Here is a 20,101-nt window from a genome sequence, read left to right on the forward strand (position 1 = left end):
CAAAACCTCCTCGACATTAAGGCCTTTCTTGTCACAGAATTGATGGATGCCACTTCTTGCACATTTGGACAAATCCTTAAGGATGACAATGGTGTTTTCCTGGCACCTTAGGCAGCTTGCTCTCTTACTCTCTCCTCATCTTGGCTTCTAGCTTCGCTTTCGGCTTCCCTTCGCTGTTCAGCAGGCCCTTTCCTTTGTTTGTCAACTTATCACCCATTCGGAGTCGATCCAATAGCTTTGCATGTTGAATAGAAGTGATGTAGCCCTGTCCTGATGATCACGTTAGTTGTTTATGGCTTCCAAAATTTTCACTCTGGCTTCCAGGTGCTTCTCCAATTTGCAGCCGTTGTTTCTCAGGACATTGTTGCCAAATTGCAGCTTTGCCATAATCTCAGCTGGAGGGACAATTTTTCTCATCAGTGAAATGGCAAATTTCAGCATGATTGCTTGCTGTTGGAAGGAACTGGTTGAGTAACACAGGGAGAGAAGGCACGGTCGATTTGTTTTGGGAGGAAATGTTTGAGTCTTAGGGATCAAGACTTAAAGAGTCATCCGAACACTTTAGATATATAGGCCGATGAGGCTTAGTTCTCATCTCTCCTTATTAATCGATCACCAAACTAGTCACATCTCCACATTAATCCAGTATAATAATGTCCGCTAAACTTAGTCATTCTCATGGTTAATTTTGTATCTGGTTTAATAACTTTCGTAGTTTAGTTTTTTCTTAATTAGAAGGTTTGATATTCATATGATTTTATATTGGTGCCATGCAAAACTCTTCAAACCATGCCTAATTCACTTTTATATTGGCGCCAAGCATATGGATATAAATATATTATTTTATCTGAGAGCATCTTCAGTGGAGTCCCTATATAGAGACAACTATCATATAGAAGTATAAAACAAATATATAGACAAAATGAATCTCCAATGGATCGGAAGTGAGTCTCTAAAGAGATACTTGGTGTATTTATTTTAAGGATAAATTAGGTTCTCATATATATGTGTTTAGTTTATGTTTTAAAATATATCAATAGTTATTTCTTGCACTTCATTAACAAGATTCAAATAGATACTTGGTGTACTATATCAGATAGTAAGATTCAAATATATTTGCAATCATATTAGAAGCGACAGAATATAAATTCACAGCAAAAAACACAGTACGCAGCCACGTAGGATTTAACAAAGCAAAATCCACTAATGAGAAAATCCCCGGACACTTTGCCAGCCGGAAAACAATATGTTACAAGTCAAACAAATACAAAAGGGACTTGACAGAAACTCGGTCATACAAGAAGGCAGCTTCGTCCTCCCCGCCCTTGCTACTTGAGTACTCAGCAAATTTGCTCTCTCCGCACGCAAGAGGCAAGACAGTGGTCGCGGTTGTCGATCAATCACTACACCACAAACCACTTTCTATAACAACCCAAAAATGCTATATAGAAAGTGTTTCATAACATTTTCTCCAATGCTATGTTACTCTTTATAGCACTCATAAACTTTCTAAATGCTACTAAATGTTATACAATCATTCAACCGATGAAACATTGTCATTTCATCAATCAATCCTTTACGTCCATAAAATCTCTCCATTTTTATACAACATTCATCAACTGGTTCCATAATGTGTTCATTTCAGTACAAAGACAAGTAGTATTAGGAAAGTTTCCTCCTCCATCACAATCCCTTACAATAATCCCATCATCTCCTCCTCCTCCTCCTCCTCCTCCAAGACCATTTAACAAATCAGCTGCTTCTTTCGCTCCCCCACTTCAGTCTTAAAGCACTTCCTGTAGCTAATGACAATGGATCATCCTCACACAGCTTCTGGCATATCGTTGCCGCAAAACATTTCGGATACAAGTAGCTATAATAACGTGCGCAAGCAAACAAGAAATGCACATTTATCTGCCAAAGGCCATGTACGAAAACAAAAATTCCACATCCATCTATCTAATATCTACGCATCATCTAATTCTCAAGGTATGTACCTGCACCATAATTCACAAGGTGATTATATCGGGTATGCCAGTGTGTGCCCTCGACGTGCTTCCAACTAGTATATTCTCTTTTAAGATCCGCCACAATGCTACTTGTTGGCGGGGTTGGCTGTTCCCCATAGACGAGGAGAAAACTTTAGATTTGAGAAAGATGGACTTAAAATCCAACCATAAGCAGCTAATCACGTTGACAGGGTGTGCAAAAAAGGCTTTTTCCCTTGCGTTCAAAGAGAAGCATTTTTTTTTTCACAACCAGTAACTATCACTGTCACAACGGCCGTCAGTTTCCGTCTGCCTTGTACGCTTCAGAAGACTTCATCAACACAGAGAGAGCCAAAAACATAGAATGAATCAAACAGCGACGTTTTCGATCGTTAAACTACCCGCCAAATATCTCAAGTTCGATTCAGCTTTGCTTGCATTGGATTTAGGCCGGCAGCACAAGTTCCGAATATTCCTCCTTTTGATTCATATGAGCGATACATCCAAACCCTTTCAACTGTCTTCACATTAAGTCTCATCTCTCTCTCTCTCTCTCTCTCTCTCATCGTTTCTCTCTCGTTTGAAAATGGCGAAGGAAGTTTTTTCTTATACCACAATTGTCATCCTGATCACCACCGCCGGCTTTGCAGCTGCTCAGCCTTCTGTGTCCAACTGCAGCCTTCATTTTGATTTGGGATCATCGCCGTCTCCAAATTCAACTTGCGAAGCAGGAAATTGGGGAGGGTTTCTCCGCAAAGACTGCTGCACATCGGCGTTCAATGTCTACCTTTACGCGTTGGGGCAGCATGCGAATCAAATAGGACTGATATACCTCAACTCTGCCGAGCAGGGGGTTTGCTTGGCTTCCTTGAAGAATCTGCAGAAGGATGTTTTGGACTGTGGGATTGAGAAGCTGACAAGTGGCGCCGGTGGCTGCTCTGACTTCACTGTTGCTGACGTTACAAATAGATTGGGAGACAAGTTGAAAAGCTTAGAGGGGAACTGTGGATTCCGGCTTTCTGATGGAAAAGATGGGCAGCTGTGCGGTTCTTGTGCGAATAGTTGGCAAGACATAGGACCATGGCATTCGTCATCCACGGATGCAGAATCTTTCGAGGTTGAAACTAACGTTTGCAGGTTCGCGGTGCTGGTGTCGTATACAAGCATAAAACTTGAAGATAAAGCACATCTTAGTGCAGTTTATAGTTGCCTTGGATCACAAGAAGGCTTCAAGTGTATGTAGCCTGATGAAACTTCTCACGATGCGTGTGCGCGTGCGCGTATTGATTCACTAAAATTTGTTTGTAAATGATGTTTTTCTCCTTGGCAGATAATCAACCACCAAAGGGTCATAGGAAACTCAGTAAAGGTAAGGCTTCTTCCATCACTGAATCAATATTTGCACTTTCAAAACTGAAAATCCGGTTCTTTCATTAACAATTACGACACTTTGATGGAACTAGGTTTATGGATTATGATCGGAGGAGGAGTCGTGGGTGTCTTTGTTTTTGTAGTACTAGCCGCCTGCATTTTGTCAAAGAAACGTACCAAATCAACTCCGCCACCCCCCAAAAAAGACGGTATGCCTACCAATATTCATTCACAGATACAGCAACACCAAATTTAAGCTGCAATTAGCATATGGTGCATACTAATTAAGCCTGATTTGTACGTAAACAGCAGCGTTTAAGGATGTGATTTTCAAGGAATCAGGCTGTCCAAAAATTCCTATCAAGGAAGTGTATTCTGCTACAGACAATCTAAACCCAACAAATTTCATCGGCGAAGGAACTGCTGGTGAGAATCTAAATACAAGATGAAGCAACAAGAATTTAGATATTCTATATTCTGATTATATATAATTTTATATTTTGTTCATAATATAAAAGGAAAGGTGTATAAGGGCATACTATCAAACAATCAGCGTGTAGCGGTTAAGCACATTATCAATGACGGAAATGTGGAGACATTTGCCAGAGAAGTTATGAGCTTATCGCACATCAGACACCCGAACCTTGTTATGTTGCTAGGTTATTGTGTAAATGAAGACGAGTGCTTCCTTGTCTATGAGCTTTGTCCCAACGGCAACCTCTCAGAATGGATTTTTGGTATTCTTTTGCCTTGACAAAAAGTTTTAGCTCCTTAAACTACAGTTTTTGTGTAATTTAATAAATGTATGTGGTAACTAAACAACAGGGAAAGATAGGAACCTGTCCTGGATCCACAGGCTTGAGATTGCAATTGATAGCGCTCGAGGTCTATCATTCCTCCACACGTATCCAGAAGGTTGCATTGTCCATCGCGATATCAAGGTCTGTGGTACTAACTGAACAATGTCACCATAAATGAATGAAAATTTTGGACTCTCTAAGATTATGTTTTATTCCTATTGCAGCCAACAAACATTCTACTTGGGGAGAATTTCGAAGCAAAGCTATCAGACTTTGGACTCTCCAAGATTATTGAGCTGGGAGAAACCTATGTCAGTTCAGAAGTGAGAGGAACTTTCGGGTACGTTGACCCTGACTATCGGATCAACAACCACGTAAATTCATCAGGAGATGTCTACAGCTTTGGAATCGTACTTCTGCAGATTCTATCGGGGAAGAAAGTTATCAACATGAATCTGAACACACCAATGCCATTAAATAAACAGGTCAGAACATAACCCTTTCCTCCCACAATCTTTCTTCAAATTGATTAGATAAATATTCCGGCATTGATTCAATTTGTTCATTCTACTTGCTAGGCAAAGGTCCTCAACCGAGGTGGCAGCATCAATGAATTCGCTGATCCTAAACTTGACAGGGAATACTCAGAAGAAGCATTTGATCTAACGCTTCAGCTGGCATTGTCATGCACAGCACTCAAACAACAAAGACCGTCAATGCAGCAAATTGTTGTGAGATTACAAGAGGCGCTTGACATATCAACACGGGCAAAGGCCTCTACTCCTGAAGACTCACCAGAAGCCAGCTTCTCGTATTGAAAGTTTAAATCCACAAAACAGAAACAGAAACTATTAACTATTTAAATTATGAGTACTATTTTTAGTGTTCAAAGTCCAATTTTACTTTTGTAACAATACGTCAATACCGTTTGGTAACACACAGAATACAAATGCATTTGTGAATCTGCATCAAATTCGCGTGCAGACGTGTGCTGTGAGTTTTTTAAACCAGCTTTCTAAATGCAGGGGTTGGTAAACTAAAATGACAAATTTTGAAATTATGAAATAGTAAAAATTCATAGAACTTACAGATATACATGTAGTTCCATGCTCAAGTGTGCAATGTGGACATGGAAATTCAGAGGTACTAAGAAAATTACGATCGAACTTACTGGTTTCTTTCAGGAGTAGCAGGCAGCATCCTCCACCTGCAAATAGTTACTGAAGTTGTAAATTCCCAGTCCTCTTGTGCGCGCTCATCCTGTGAGCTCGTAAAAATCCAAATGCTTTGCACTTTCGAGCATGAAGGATCCCATTGTGGTTAACCTGCACCTTCTGCATAATGTATTACAACCTCGATGGATTTCCGAATGAATGGCCACAAGGCAAGAGTGTCACAGCATGCTTGTTTCATGCTTTTGATGGAAACGAAATCTTAGCTACTAAATTCAAATACCAAAGGCTAGAATCGTGGAGAACAGTAGCTAATATATTCATCTGTTACAAGTCATGATACCGATATATAAGAGAGAATAATTTAACACTATAGAACTAGAAAACTGATGGTTATTGCTAATCTACCTGCAGTATAAATTTACATCATTGTCACAAAAATTTTGTTCCTAACTATTCTTTCGTTAGTTCGTTTTCCTGTTCCCTGATTATTCATCTTGAACTAACCGTATGTTGTCTCAATCTAAAGAGAAATCAGGTTCATCTGGCTTTGACAACCGAGGCATGTCCAAACTGGGAGAAGCTGCTTCAACCGCCTGAGCTTTCTGTGCAATTCCTCGTTTTGTATTTGCAGCAAACTTGGAAGCGAGAAATGTGGCCCCAAGATGTTGGCCTTGGCCCGAATTGCTTGCATTCTCCCCTGATCTCTCACCACTCGCATCACCCTCAAAATTTCCACCTGCTTGTTCTTCATCATAGTAGTAGTAACCATCTTCCTATTGGCCTGGATGTTGCATATAGTAGGAGCTCTCCTGCATAGCCAAGCCCCTTGCCATCTTTCGTTTCCTAAACCTTCTCCAAGCGGCTTGGATAAAGCAACCACCCCATGTCCTCCATTGGTGGGAATAGTACCTAAGGGCATGCTGTAGTTTCTTGCTGTGAAGGCGTTTGAATTGGCCAGCAACGAATTTAAGGTCCTCCGCTCGAAGTGCAAAAGCTTCAACTGCTGTAAGGGCTCTCACTGTCCTGGTGGAAGAAGGCAAATTGAGGCTAGAGCTTGGCATCAAGGCCCATGTCAGCAGTTCCTCGCCACGGAAGTCACCAGGTCCAAGAGCGATGGAGTTAAAGAACCCGGACCTCCCTCCGTTGGTTGTCGAGCTCTCAAGTTTCCCTCGAATGATAAACATCATCTCATTTACTGGATCACCCTCTTGAACTATGTATGTGCCTTGAATACTCAAGGTTGAGACAAGACGTTCGCAAATGGCATCGAGAAGCTGGTCATCCATTTGTGAGAAAAAAGGAACCTGAAAAATAACAGAACCGGATTTATCAAAGTAGAAATACCTCCATTGGCGAAAATTCAACTGCTTTTGCAGCATACGATCCACTGAATAGGGTTAGGGTTTCATGTAGAGACTTACACGCCGAACAAGGGAAAGGCACAAGTGCCGCTGGATTTCATGGCAGAGATCTAAAGGCAATGAACCCAATAGTGATTCTTCATCAACTCCTCTTGTGGCAAACCGTTTGTATTGCATAAATCTAGGAACACGTTCACACAAATCCTCAGGTAACTGCCGATGCCTCATTCACTCCTCTGTATCTCTTGGCTTAATCCTCCATTCTTCGAATTTTATCGACATTGATTGCAGGTAAGTAAGACAAGTTAAACAGCATAAGTATATGCAAACATTTTTTATGAAAACTTTTCTGGTGCACTTTTGACAGTGTATAAAATGTCACAAGTTGGAGATTCGAAGAACTTGACTTCGCATTCAATGTAAATTCTTACAAAACAAGTTATACTAGAAAGCGGAAATAAAATCGTTCAAACTATATAACTGCAACCCTGACAAGATCTGTATATAACTACATAAATAGTAATGGTAGTGAAAAAAAACTCTCATACAATACCTGCTGCACGTTGCCAATCAATAGTGAGAACAGATTTAAACCGCTGAGACAGAGTGAAATAGAGAACATTATTTCCCAAAGTTACGTGCTCATCTTCAAAGTCTGCCCGTATCAACTACGAAGAAAAAGAACCGTAACACTAGAAATGAGACCTTCATCGATTCTTTCTTAACAAGAAACCGAAAAGAGAGAAACGGTTTCTCCAAAGATCACAAATGCGTGTGCGTTGTGGATAGTTATGTAGATGCATCATGCATGTGTGCACATCTCTATCTACGTGTTCGTAAAGCAATTAATCATGATCAACAAGATCAATGGAACTCGATATATAAGCTAATGATCTGTATCTCTATTTCTAAGGCCAGTTATAGAGCACTGGTTGAGATAATCGGCTGTCAAACTATTTCCAACAAATTTCAAAAAACGCGGTTCAGTAATCGAACAAGGTCAGAAGTGAATACAGATGCAGCTTAGATTCCTCCAAGGAAAGCAAATGGATGGCAAAGATTCGCGTAACATAGAAGTTACAGACTTAAAACATTTAATTAGAATGATACCTTAAGTTTCATAAACCCCACCATAAACAATACAGGTACTTTGGATAGAAGTCCTTTGTAGTAGCACCATCACTCTTGAAAGCATCCCCAAAAATTCCCAACTTAAATTTGGCTTTCTCATTATTTGCATCACAATTTTTAACAACTTCAGTGACGTTGATCCAGTACTTCCGTTCTGGTAGTTCTATACTACTACAATCCAGAAATCTTGTGATGGAAGAAACAATCTTTTTCGAGTTCTCTTCTTTACAATACAATTTCCAGCAAGAGAACTATGGACAATTTTATGTATATATCATGTATAAAATAGTTTACAAGATCAACCATAAATAGGAGAGGAATACAAGAAAGAAAGTGGAGGAATGGTGCGGACAGGGATGGCAGCTCAGCAAGCATGAGTGAAGACCTGACCTCTACTATCTCTAACTTAAACTAATACCTAGCTTTACATGATGAGGGAATATTGCTCTTAAATAAGCCTAAAGTAAACAAACAAGCAGCTAACCCTAGCCGAAAGTAAGATGACAATGAGTTGTTATCCATCACCAACTAAACAATGACAATTAGACAAACCCTACCACCAATAATAATAGATACTTCAATACTCCCCCTCAAGCTGGATCGAGAGTTCTTCTGGATCCAAGCTTGAAGATAAGACGATCAAGTTGTGCAGAAGGCAGAAGCTTGGTGAACACATCGGCAAGTTGATCACTGGAACGAACAAATACAGTTTGTAATAGCTTGGACTGAACTTGGTTGCGAACGAAATGACAGTCAACCTCGATGTGCTTTGTGCGTTCATGGAAGACGGGGTTGGCAGCAATATGCATTGCTGCTTGATTGTCACAGTGAAGAAGAATTGGTTTGGAGGAGATGATTTCAAGATCACGTAGCAACCTCTTTAGCCAAATTAGTTCGCATGCAGTCGATGCCATTGCACGGTACTCAGCTTCTGCGCTTGACCGAGCTACAACAGATTGCTTTTTGCTCTTCCACGTAACGAGGTTACCACCAACAAGAGTGCAGTAACCAGTTGTGGATTTGCGATCAAGGACATTGCCTGCCCAATCAGAGTCTGTGTATCCTTCAATGGTGAAGTGTCCGTTGTTTTGCATGAAAATCCCAGTAGATATTGAGCTTTTCAAGTATCGAAGGATCCTTTTAACTAGTTGCAAATGATGAGATGAGGGAGAATGCATGAACTGGCTGACAAAGCTAACAGCATAAGCAATGTCAGGTCGGGTTATAGTCAAATAGATAAGTTTTCCTACCAACCTTTGATACTCCGATGCATTTTCAAGCTGGATGCCTGAGGTTTCATCCTTGAAATTTGTTGGTAGTGGTGTTTTGGCAGGCTTGCAATGCATCATATTTGCTTCTTCTAAAAGATCTAGAACGTACTTTTGTTGATTTAGAAACAAACTAGTTGGAGATTGATCCATTTCGATTCCAAGAAAGTATCGAAGTCTGCCAAGATCTTTGATTTTGAAGGTTGAATGTAATGTGGCTTTGAGAGCAGTTATTTCTTCTGGATTATCTCCCGTGACAATAAGATCATCAACATAAACAAGTACCACCAATCTTCCATGCGTACCAATCCTAGTGAACATTGAAGAATCTGCATTGCTTCGTTTAAAGCCGGATGACATAAGGACAGAACTAAGTTTTGAGTACCAAGCCCTTGGAGATTGCTTGAGACCGTAAATAGCCTTGTGAAGCTTGCAGGCTATTCCTTGTTCCTTCTCTCGTTCATGACTAGGTGGTAGTCGCATGTATACCTCTTCTTCTAACTCTCCATGTAGGAAGGCATTTTTTACATCCATTTGATGTAGAGACCAGTTTGAATTGATAGCCACCGAAAGAAGCACTCTAACTGTGTTCATCTTTGCCACAGGGGCAAAGGTTTCTTTGTAATCTACTCCGAAGGTTTGTGTGAAGCCCCTTGCAACTAACCTTGCCTTGTGCCGCTCTATGTTTCCATCTGAGTGAAATTTGGTCTTATAAATCCATCTTGCCCCAACCACACGTTGACCTTTTGGCAGAGAAACAATGCTCCAAGTTTGATTTTCATCAAGTGCCTTCAGTTCTTCAAGCATGGCTTGCCTCCATACAGGAGATTGTTGTGCCTCTTCGAAGGATCGAGGCTCAGAATTTTGGGATAACTTGGTCACAAAGACAGCATGAGATGGAGAGCTCTTGCTATGAAAAACCATTTGTCCAATAGGATGTCTAGGCGTGTAGATTTCAAAATCATCAAGCCTGGCTGGAAGTTGTCTGTTTCGAGAAGGATTCTTTTGTGGAGGAGGAGGTTGTTCAAGTTGAGGCTCTCTCATTTCGAGAATGACTTCTTCATTATCTGCTTCCATACTTTCAGGAGCTGGCTCTATCTCAACAGCTTCATTTTGCGGTGTTGACAGCCTTGTATCATCAAGGAAGAGAGGGGTAGGAAACACTTCATATGAGAGCTCCCCCTGAGGTTCATCATCATGCATTTGAAAGAAGGAGTGAGTTTCATCAAAACGCACATCCCTGGATACACATACCTTTCTGGTCTTAGAGTCGTAGCATTTGTATCCCTTTTGGGAAGTTGAGTAACCTACGAATGCACATTTGATAGCCCTTGGATCAAGTTTATCTCGGTGAATAGTTTGAATGTGCACATAGCATACACATCCAAACACACGGAGATGACTTATGTCAATTTCTCTCCCCTTGAGAATTTGGTAAGGAGATTTGAACTTCAAGATTCTACTAGGAAGGCGATTGATGATGTATGCAGCGGTTTGTATAGCTTGAGACCAGAACTTCTTTGGAACTTTTGCTTGTAACATTAGTGATTGTGTTTTTTCAAGCAAATCTCGGTTCTTTCTTTCTGAAATGCCATTTTGTTGTGGCGTTCCTACACAACTTGTTTGTTGCAAAATTCCATGCTCACTTAAGTAAGTTGTCATGATTTTGGAAGTGTACTCAGACCCATTATCAGACCTTAAGATGCCAATTTTAGAGTTAAAATGATTTTGAATTAATTTATGAAAATTTTTGAAACACTGGAAAGCTTCATGCTTGAATTTAAGTAAATACACAAAAGTAGTTCTAGAGAAATCATCAATGAACGATATGTAAAATCTGTAACCATCAAAAGACTCTAAGGTGGCAGGTCCCCAAATGTCAGAATGGACTATTTCAAAGGCTTTGGTAGCTATAGAGAGAGAGTGGGGAAAGGGTAACCTGGTGAACTTAGATTTTTGACAAACTTCACAATCTGGAATCACTTTACAGAAACTAGGAAAAAGAAAAGACATAACATGTGAAGAAGGGTGAGCTAATCTCATGTGCCACAGCTGCTCCTTGTTTACAGTGCTTGAGTTTACGTAGAAACTTTTTGGGAAACTTGAAGAGAATTTGACATAGTACAGTCCATTGAGGAAGAACCCTTTACCAATCGTTTCCTTCGAAACTTGGTCCTGGAAAATCACATAGTGAGTTGAAAAAATTGCAAGACAATTTAGCAAATGTGTTATTTTTCCTACTGACAATAGTTTGAAAGGAAAAGAAGGGACATGCATGACAAGGGATTCTTTTTGACTCGAGAAGATTTTGAGTTTCCCTCTGCCTACTATACGAACTTTGGTGCCATTAGCTACGGAGACAAAAGAAGGAGTGGAAAAGTTTTGAAAATCATTTAGTAAAGATGCATCGTTAGTCATGTGATCTGAAGCTCCTGAGTCAACTATCCAAATATCACAACTACTACTAAGATCCAAAGCAGTGGAGATAGTTGCAATAATACCTGGCATGTCATTTTGTGACACTGAGTTTGATTGTTCGAGGAAGCCAGCAAACTTGCCGAGCATGGCTGAAGGAGTTTCATGATTTGTTGCTCCTTGTTTCTGTTGCAAGAAGTTAGCGAATTCATTTATGAGAGCAATGGGACTAGAGGAAGAGTTTATCACATTATTGGAGACATTGTCGCAAACAAGATTTCCTCTAGGAGTGTAGGCAGGCTTCATTTGGTTTCTTGGTGCTCTTCCATCGTCATTGAACTTAGGTTTAAGTTCAGGATAAAGAATCCAGCACTTCTCTTTTATGTGTCCAATACCTGTACGACCTATCTTCACACAGTGAGAACACTTTAAGTCTGGTCGTTTTCCCTTGTATGGTCTGGAGAAGGTGAAGGCTCTTGCTTCTGATGGCCTAAAATTTGATTCTCCAACGACCATGTCTGCGTTCATGACCTTCTTTCTTACTTCTTCACGTTGAATAACGTTGCAGACCATCTGTAAAGTGGGAAGTTCAGGTGTCATTAAGAGATGGCTTCTAAGGTCTTCATAATCTGGTCCAATGCTGGCAAGCAACTGGAACACTTTGTCTTCTTCAGCACGCTTTAAAAGAATGGTTGTGTCCGTGGTATGAGGTCTGTAGAGATCCAATTCATTCCATTTGGCCTTCAAGTTGCCAAGATGTTGAACAAAAGAGAGATTTCCCTGTTGTAATTCCGTAAGATCTTTCTTCAACTGAAAGACTCGCGCAACATTGTTTAGATCTCCATACATGTCTCGTACGGAATTCCAAAGTTGGTGAGATGATACTGAGTAGCTGAAAATCTCAGCCATCTTTGGTTCCATAGAGTTTAACAGCCAAGACATGATAAGTTGATCTTGGGATACCCATGCTGCATAATCCGGTGCAGTTATTTCGGGGATGATGTCATCCTTTTGAATGAATGGGAGCTTTCCACGTCCTCCAAGAGTGAGAGAAATAGCTCGTGACCAAGGCAGGTAGTTGAATTCGTTTAGAAGCACAGAGCTCAAACGTTGAATTGGATTGGTATCCATGGTTTCGTTTTTTGAAGTTTTTTCTGCTGGTATGGCCATAATGGCTCAACTGGTTTGGATTTGGTGGGTTTTTCGGAAGAACACAGAAGCAGGTCCAAGAGGAATCACTGCTCTGATACCATATGGACAATTTTATGTATATATCATGTATAAAATAGTTTACAAGATCAACCATAAATAGGAGAGGAATACAAGAAAGAAAGTGGAGGAATGGTGCGGACAGGGATGGCAGCTCAGCAAGCATGAGTGAAGACCTGACCTCCACTATCTCTAACTTAAACTAATACCTAGCTTTACATGATGAGGGAATATTGCTCTTAAATAAGCCTAAAGTAAACAAACAAGCAGCTAACCCTAGCCGAAAGTAAGATGACAATGAGTTGTTATCCATCACCAACTAAACAATGACAACTAGACAAACCCTACCACCAATAATAATAGATACTTCAATAAGAACTGTCGCCCTATGGACGATAAATACCAGATAGCTCCAACAATCTATAGCAGCAAAGGGAATTAGTGTTCAATTAACTTAACAATAGTAGTTAGCTGACTTGATGAGTTTATCAGAGTAAATAATTAATGGATCATTGCTTGTTTGCTTACATAGCCGGCTAGAACGAAGAGGAGGAGATTGTACGCAGCTCCTGCCCATGCAGTCTTTGCTACGACACCAGTTGTCTTGATGATACGCTGATTCAAGGGGAAGATGAGGAAGATCCGAGGAATGTACTGAGTCAAAACGAATAGAGTCAGAGTGTTGTTGGCATGATCAGCTCTCGAATTCCTCGTTGCTGGAATCACCAACCAGATAACAAGTTGCGCAACGAATTAAGCAAAGCAAACATTCGTTTACAAAATCCTCAAAAGCAATACTCTACTACTCTTTCTGGAGAATCATTCCAAACTAATTTGTCGATCAACAGGAAACATGATTCTTGCAAGTAATCAAAGGAGATCGCAAATTAAAATCACCCATGTTTGGTGACTATGATTGGATAGGATAGTGAGAGGGTATGTTGAAGTACCGCTCATGTGAATCCCATCTCTAAGAAGGCCAGAATCACTAAGCACGTCTCTCATGTGCTTCTCCGTAGATCATTTTAGAAATCACTAAATTGATTTTATGGAGAAACAACCCTCATGTGTTTAAAGTGATTTTATGGAGAAAACCTTATGGCCCAAGAATCACCCCTAAACGAGCCCTAATATCCGAAATTTGGCTAGAATTCGATTAGATTAGATGAATCACTAGATTGAAGGCATGTCGAAGTAAAGAAATGAAGTCAACTTCCATATTTTGTCCAATTATCCATTTCCTTCTTGACCAATTCATCCTCAACTTCAACTTATACAAAATTGGGAAGCTTGTGTCCATTTCTTCCTTCAAAATACTCTGACGAGTTATTCAATTCAATCCAATTCTGGACATAAACGTGTTAGAAATTACTTAATCAAATCACAGTTTGAATGCCATGCTTGAGGGACCAGAATCGTGGCGGCAAGATCAACAACAAAGTCGGACTTCAAGCAGCGGATGGCAATCTGGTGGGGGTCCATGACGAGGTCACCGCGGCCAAAAACCCTAGTACTGGGATTGACATAGGCGGTACGAAACTTGATGATCATATGGAGGAGGTAGAAGAGGTCGGTGATGGTGCGGAAGACGGTGACGACGACGGCGAGCTGGTTGTCGGTGGTCAAGCAAGCTGTGTCCCAACCCAGGGAGGTAAAAGTAGAGAGGGTCGATGAAGAGGGCCAAAATGCAGATGACGAGGATCGCTGTCGGGGTCGAGAATTTGGTGGTTCCATAGGATTGCGAGCGGGTGCTGTTCGTCCAGCACGGCAAAGTTAGGGTTGGTGTAGCGGGGGCGGAATTTAGCGGCCGGCGTGGCGATTTTCCTATTCATCTTCCATGGTGGATTCCGGGGTTAACTCGGATTCCATGTGGAACCTCGTGGTACTGATCTCCATGCCCACACGCACACGAAGATCGAAATTGAATGCAAAACTAAGAGAACGAATTTTCAAAATTCAAATTTTCATGACGTTGATCAATGGATGATGTGATTTGTTGGAGTGTTTAGAGAGAGAGAGAGAGAGAGAGAGAGAGAGTGAGATGGAGGAAATCCGTACAATGGCATGGGAGGTGAGAGAGAGTGGGGAGAAAGGGTTTCGTTATTTTTGGACTGTTGAGATTTTCGCGGGAACCGGGAGAAAAAGCGTGGACTTCGCTTTAACATCTACGTCCACTGTTTCAAATTCAATTCAAATAGCTTAAGCTAGGGTTTGTGTTTGCTCTCTTTCTCTTTGCAATGAGATTTTCGCGGCAAAATTTATAGTTTATATCGATGTTGGGATTAATTAGGGTTTGTATTAGCAGCGCACACACAATTAAAGTGAATTCTTAGGCTATAGACTTGATTAACAAACAAATATAAGGTAATCGACGCCAACTAACTTTTGGTGTAGTCACATTACAAATGTTTTCTTAGATAATACTTGTATTGTCTGTATTATTACTGCTGCTGCAAGGATGTATTGTCTGTATTATTACCGCTGCTACAAAGAGTGAGTAGTAAATGTTTGTTCCTTCCCATTTTTCCCAACTGTAAAACACATACTAAACTATGAACGACAAATATGATCAAAGAGAATAGTTATAAACTTATAAAGAGTGTAGAATAACCATTTAGAGTGTCAATAACAACTTGCTTCAATTTTTATAATTGAGTATTTAACACATTTGGGTTTAGATTATTTTTAATGAGCTCTCGTTGGATCGTGACTTATAACTTTTTTTTGCTTAATTTTAAACAAATGAGAATTTCGAACGCTGAATCCCAAACCTACTCCTACCCATCACAACGTCATCTCACTTACACTCACTAGTACTGGAAATTTTGGAGAGAACAAAATAAAAATTAGGAACTAGTACTAGTGTGTGAACCAAATTTGTAGTTGCACAGATTTAGAAGCTCTATGAAAAACAATGTTCTAAAAAACGGCTTAGGCGGCCGCCTAGGCGCTGGGCAGTAGTGACCCCAGGTGTTTTCTTGCAAATTGGTTGGAAAAATCGGTTGGGCTCTAGGCAATGCTAGGCGGGCTAGGCGGCTAGGAGGTTTTTTTTTTTTTATTTTTTTTAATTAAAAAAAAATCCTATCTACATTACTATATTTCCTTATTTTCCTCCTATTTTGCATTTTATGTGGTTTTAAATTGTGAACTTATTGTACATGTGTCATCCTACAATACTCGTCACTATGGTTTTATGGCATATATGCTTAATGTGTTTTTAAATTTTGGACTTGTTGGATACTCTTTTTGCATTTTATTATTCTTTTATTATCTTATCCATGGATTTCATACAAGTTTAATTTTTTGTAAGTGTCAATATGCACTTATTTACAAGACATACAATAAATTTACCTAAATCCGCCTAGGCCACCTAAACCCTGCCTAGCCGCCTAGGTGCTAGGTGCCAACCCGCCGCCCGACTAGCGCTTAGCATTTTTTAGAACCTTGATGAAAAACAATCAACAATTACTTGAGAAAACGGGCATCTTTAGTTGACCACACTTGCATCGCGTGCAAACATTATTGGTGGGCATTTCTTCCACCGGCTTGCCTAAACCCTAGCGACAGAGACAGAGAAAGAGACGCACAACTTTCTAGGGTATTCTCCAATGTTTTGTTTCTTTCTCGTCAAACAAATTAATTCTGTAAACTTATAAATAAAATAAAACAATAAGCTTCAAACAGTAGGGACTGGACTGTCTGCCACGAAACCCATTAAGGGGCAAGGCGCCAACTGACCCTGAATTTCAGTGAATCTACATAGATGACTTGAATATTGTCTTTTTGAAGGTCGGAGCATAAGTTCTCGGATTGCTTGATAAAATGCCTCAAAAAGGAGTTGTCGTTATTTTATTATTTTTTAAATATCAACTTGGGCATTATATTGTGTTCAAGTAGTGAATTTTCTCATTTGAAAGAAATTGGTAGTCTTGTAAAAAAAGAATGGTGGAGACAGGAGGAACATAGTATCTAATTATGTGTATTTGCTAAGGGAATTGTTATTAGCACTCCAAAAATCTCATTAGAAAGAAAAATACACTTGTGAGGAGTGTAGAATGAGATTTTTGGAGTGCTAATAACAGTTCCCATTGCTAATTATATTGGTTATGATTCTACCGGTTGTTACTGTTTCAATGAAGAGAGTCTTTTCTGCTATGAATATTGTTCAAAGTCCATTGCATAATCGAATAGAGAGCAATGGTTGAGTGATACTATGGTGGTTTATACTAAAAGCAATGTTTTTCCTTCTATTGATAATGAAGCTATAATGCAGCATTTTCAAAATATGGAAACGCGTTGTGAACAATTATAACTTACATTGTAATTTGTTCTGCAAAATTATGAATGATGGAACTATAGTTTAATTTTTAAAGTTACTATATATTTAAGGAATTTTTTTGTAAACTTTTACATATGATCCTCCAAATAATTTTTCCTAGATCCACTAATGCATAAAACTATTTGGATTGGTTGCTATCATATGAAAATGAGTGACAAGGACACATCCCAATAGTCCAAACAAGCAAAAAAGATTCAAAGAGTAAATACAAGTTTTTAGAAACAAAATTTATTCATGGAGCACAATACCCTTTCATAAAATAAAATAAAAAATTTAATAGGAAGTTAGGCAAACCCACCACAGAATCAATCTGTTGGTGACGTTCTGGTAAAGGCTAGCGACCTCGGTGAGGATCAGGAGGGAGAGTGGCAAATGCGCCGTGTAAGGCGACGTAGCGGCAGGTGAGGAAGATGAAGAGTGTGGCGAGGTAGTTCTCGACGAGGATCAAGAAGATGTCGCTAGAGAAGAAGACGAGGTAGTGTAGAAGACCGGTGAAGGGAGTAAGCGACACCGTAATCGAGGACGGAGTTTCGGAATTAGGTGTTGCGGACCTCGAATACGGTCGAGTTCGGAGAGAATGGAGAAGTAGGCGACGCTGTAATCGAGGACGGAGTTCCGAAATTAGTTTTATCATTTTTTTAACAAAAAATTGATATTTTATTAATTAAATGTTTTTTATTAATTGTTTTGCCACGTGGCACAAGCTGGCAACCACGTCAGCAAAATTGTAGAATCTACTATTATCACGTCATCTGACACGCCTCGACCTAAATCAGGGCGTGCACGTGACGGCCAGCACGTCTTGATTTCGGTCGGGATGTGTCATCATCACTTAACGACTAACTTAACAGATTTTTTAACAGTTAAATAATAACTAATGTATAAGATTGAAATGTTTTAAAGATGTTGATGAGGTTGCAATTGCACACAAATTTAAGGGTGTAAAGTGTAATTTATTCTTTTTCATTTTTCCTAGAAAACAAGAAGCATTTGCAAATGAATCTTAGATATGGGGAACAATTAGATGTGGGAAATCAACCCATTGGGTTGTAATGACTATCCGTTAAGATCCGTTTAATTTGATATCATAATATAGAAGTGAGACTGATAGTGGTGATAATGATATAAGTTGAAATCAAACTAAATAGTTTGACCAAAAAAAAATCAAACTAAGGTCTTAATATGTATCCATTAACAACTCAATACAGTGATTTGTCATCTCTTAGATCATTAACATTTTGAACACCTGGGTGCATGTATAATGTCTAGACATTTCCGGTCATGTCCATCAACTATAATTGTGTGGAGACTATTAAATGGATTTTTTCCCTCTCTGATTTGTGGATATCCGTATACTCCTTTTCCTAGTTTGTGAATAGTAAAAATTAAACAAAAATTAAGAAAAATAAATCAAAGAAGAAGAAATCTAATTGAATCATTGGATCGCATCCATGTTGTTCCATAAATTATGCAGCAACCTCACGAAAATTATAAATCCCTTATAATGTTCGAAATTGAAAAAAAATAATACACGTATAATTGGGTTTTGTTTTTGGTCAAAGTAATAATTTGGATTTTTGCTGTTGTCAAACAATAATAATTTGGATTTGGTGATGCAATCTTCAGCTAGCTGGGCTCGGAGCTGACCTATAAGATGTAGGAGCGGCATAAAACTCGTAAATTATGAATTTTGATCTTCTCCGAGTGTACCTCCAATCATTGGAAATAAAGTTTAAAAACTTGAGCTTGAAAATTTTAAATTATAATTCAGAAATTATTTTTTCTGTAAAGATGATGATTTAAAAATTTAACCTTAAATTATTAAATAATAATTTTAGTCTAATTTTTTTATGAGGTAACTTTTTAAAATAAAATTTATGTAGATCATCTTAATTTATTTTTATAAACATTTTAACTTAAAAATATTTAAATTTCGATAAATAATTAAAAATCATACAAATACATAAGTATTTATAAAGTTTTAAGTGATTTGATTTAAATAATTTTTTTTTAATTATTTTAGAAGTTAGATTTAATTTTGAGCCATCAAATATTTTTTTTTCCGTTAAATTTGATCTCATTTGATTACAACAGTTGAATTATAAGTAAATGAATAAAATTTTTTTTTGAAATATGACAGTTTGGTGGGTCCAGAATAATTTAAGCCAAACTTAATTTATGAGGGGAATCTATCCCAAAGATATATTTTCTCCCCAAGACTTATTTTAGCCCAATGGTTGGAGATGGTTTGGGGGGTTTAAAGATTATATTTTAAGTTTTATCCCATGGATTGGAGATGATCTTAGTGTTTGGAGCCTAAGGACCAAGAAATTTAGGCTTTTAGTTTGTGTGAAAGAGAGATCGGAGCCCTAAGTTTGTGTGACATGGGCTAGTGAAATGAGTTAATGGGAACTGTCGGATTCAATTGAGGCTCTAGACGGTGAGATCCATAGAAGATCTATGTTCGAGTTTTATGGCCTCAGGTGGTGGTTTGTACTTACTTATAAAATGAGAATTAGTTGTGAGGCCCACACCATATCAAATTTCAACGATCCAAATCGTTTATTTTTAAAGTTGTACCGAATAGATCATCCTTACAAAATAGTAGCCAAATCGGAGATATTTGAGGCATCTAATTGAGTTCAAAGAAATTGATGAACACTATGTGCTAAGAAAATATTGAAATTTCATCACGACAATTAAATAGGCAAATGATTTCGGATTGAATTGAATTTTTACAAGAATGATCTATAAATCGAGACTTATAAAATAGATGGTTTGGATCGTTAAAATTTGATATGGAAAGAGTCTCATCACCAGTCCCCATTTAAAAAAAAAAAAAATGAAAATCGCTTCCTCTAAAGAACCTGTATATATATTGCATGAATCTTTCATAATAAAATAAAATAAAAAATTATTTTACTAGCTATGACAATGACCTGCACTTCTGCACTATTTGGAAATCCGTTTGCGGAGATTCTCCTGCGTTTTTACGTCTCTCTTTGTTTGACATTGGTAATTCGATGCTTTCTCTATCAGCTTTA

The 20,101-nt window shown here is 38.8% G+C and overlaps 1 protein-coding gene and 1 pseudogene across 1 annotated transcript; one reads left to right on the top strand and one right to left on the bottom strand.

Moving 5' to 3' along the window:
- The first annotated feature begins 2,574 nt into the window (after window positions 1–2,574).
- LOC137709278 (putative serine/threonine-protein kinase PBL21) lies at window positions 2,575–5,050 on the top strand. Its single transcript, XM_068448367.2, has 8 exons — window positions 2,575–3,223; window positions 3,319–3,357; window positions 3,452–3,568; window positions 3,669–3,785; window positions 3,878–4,096; window positions 4,185–4,300; window positions 4,384–4,644; window positions 4,738–5,050. The coding sequence occupies exons 1-8, from the start codon at window positions 2,575–2,577 to the stop codon at window positions 4,975–4,977; spliced, it is 1,758 nt and encodes a 585-aa protein (XP_068304468.2). The 3' UTR covers window positions 4,978–5,050.
- A 678-nt stretch (window positions 5,051–5,728) lies between these two features.
- LOC137709277 (cyclic nucleotide-gated ion channel 18-like) lies at window positions 5,729–14,698 on the bottom strand (annotated as a pseudogene).
- Window positions 14,699–20,101: the final 5,403 nt, after the last annotated feature.

This window comes from Pyrus communis, chromosome 17, assembly GCF_041283825.1.
Source record: "Pyrus communis isolate YQ-2024b chromosome 17, ASM4128382v1, whole genome shotgun sequence".
NCBI lineage: Eukaryota > Viridiplantae > Streptophyta > Magnoliopsida > Rosales > Rosaceae > Pyrus > Pyrus communis.

What these genes read in the sequence shown, in the direction of transcription:
- LOC137709278 (XM_068448367.2), top strand. Translation starts at nt 2,575, where the DNA reads ATGGCGAAGGAAGTTTTTTCTTATACCACAATTGTCATCCTGATCACC. An exon ending in GCCACCCCCCAAAAAAGACG is followed by an intron (nt 3,569 to 3,668) that starts GTATGCCTACCA and finishes GTACGTAAACAG; the next exon opens with CAGCGTTTAAGGATGTGATT. An exon ending in CATCGGCGAAGGAACTGCTG is followed by an intron (nt 3,786 to 3,877) that starts GTGAGAATCTAA and finishes ATAATATAAAAG; the next exon opens with GAAAGGTGTATAAGGGCATA.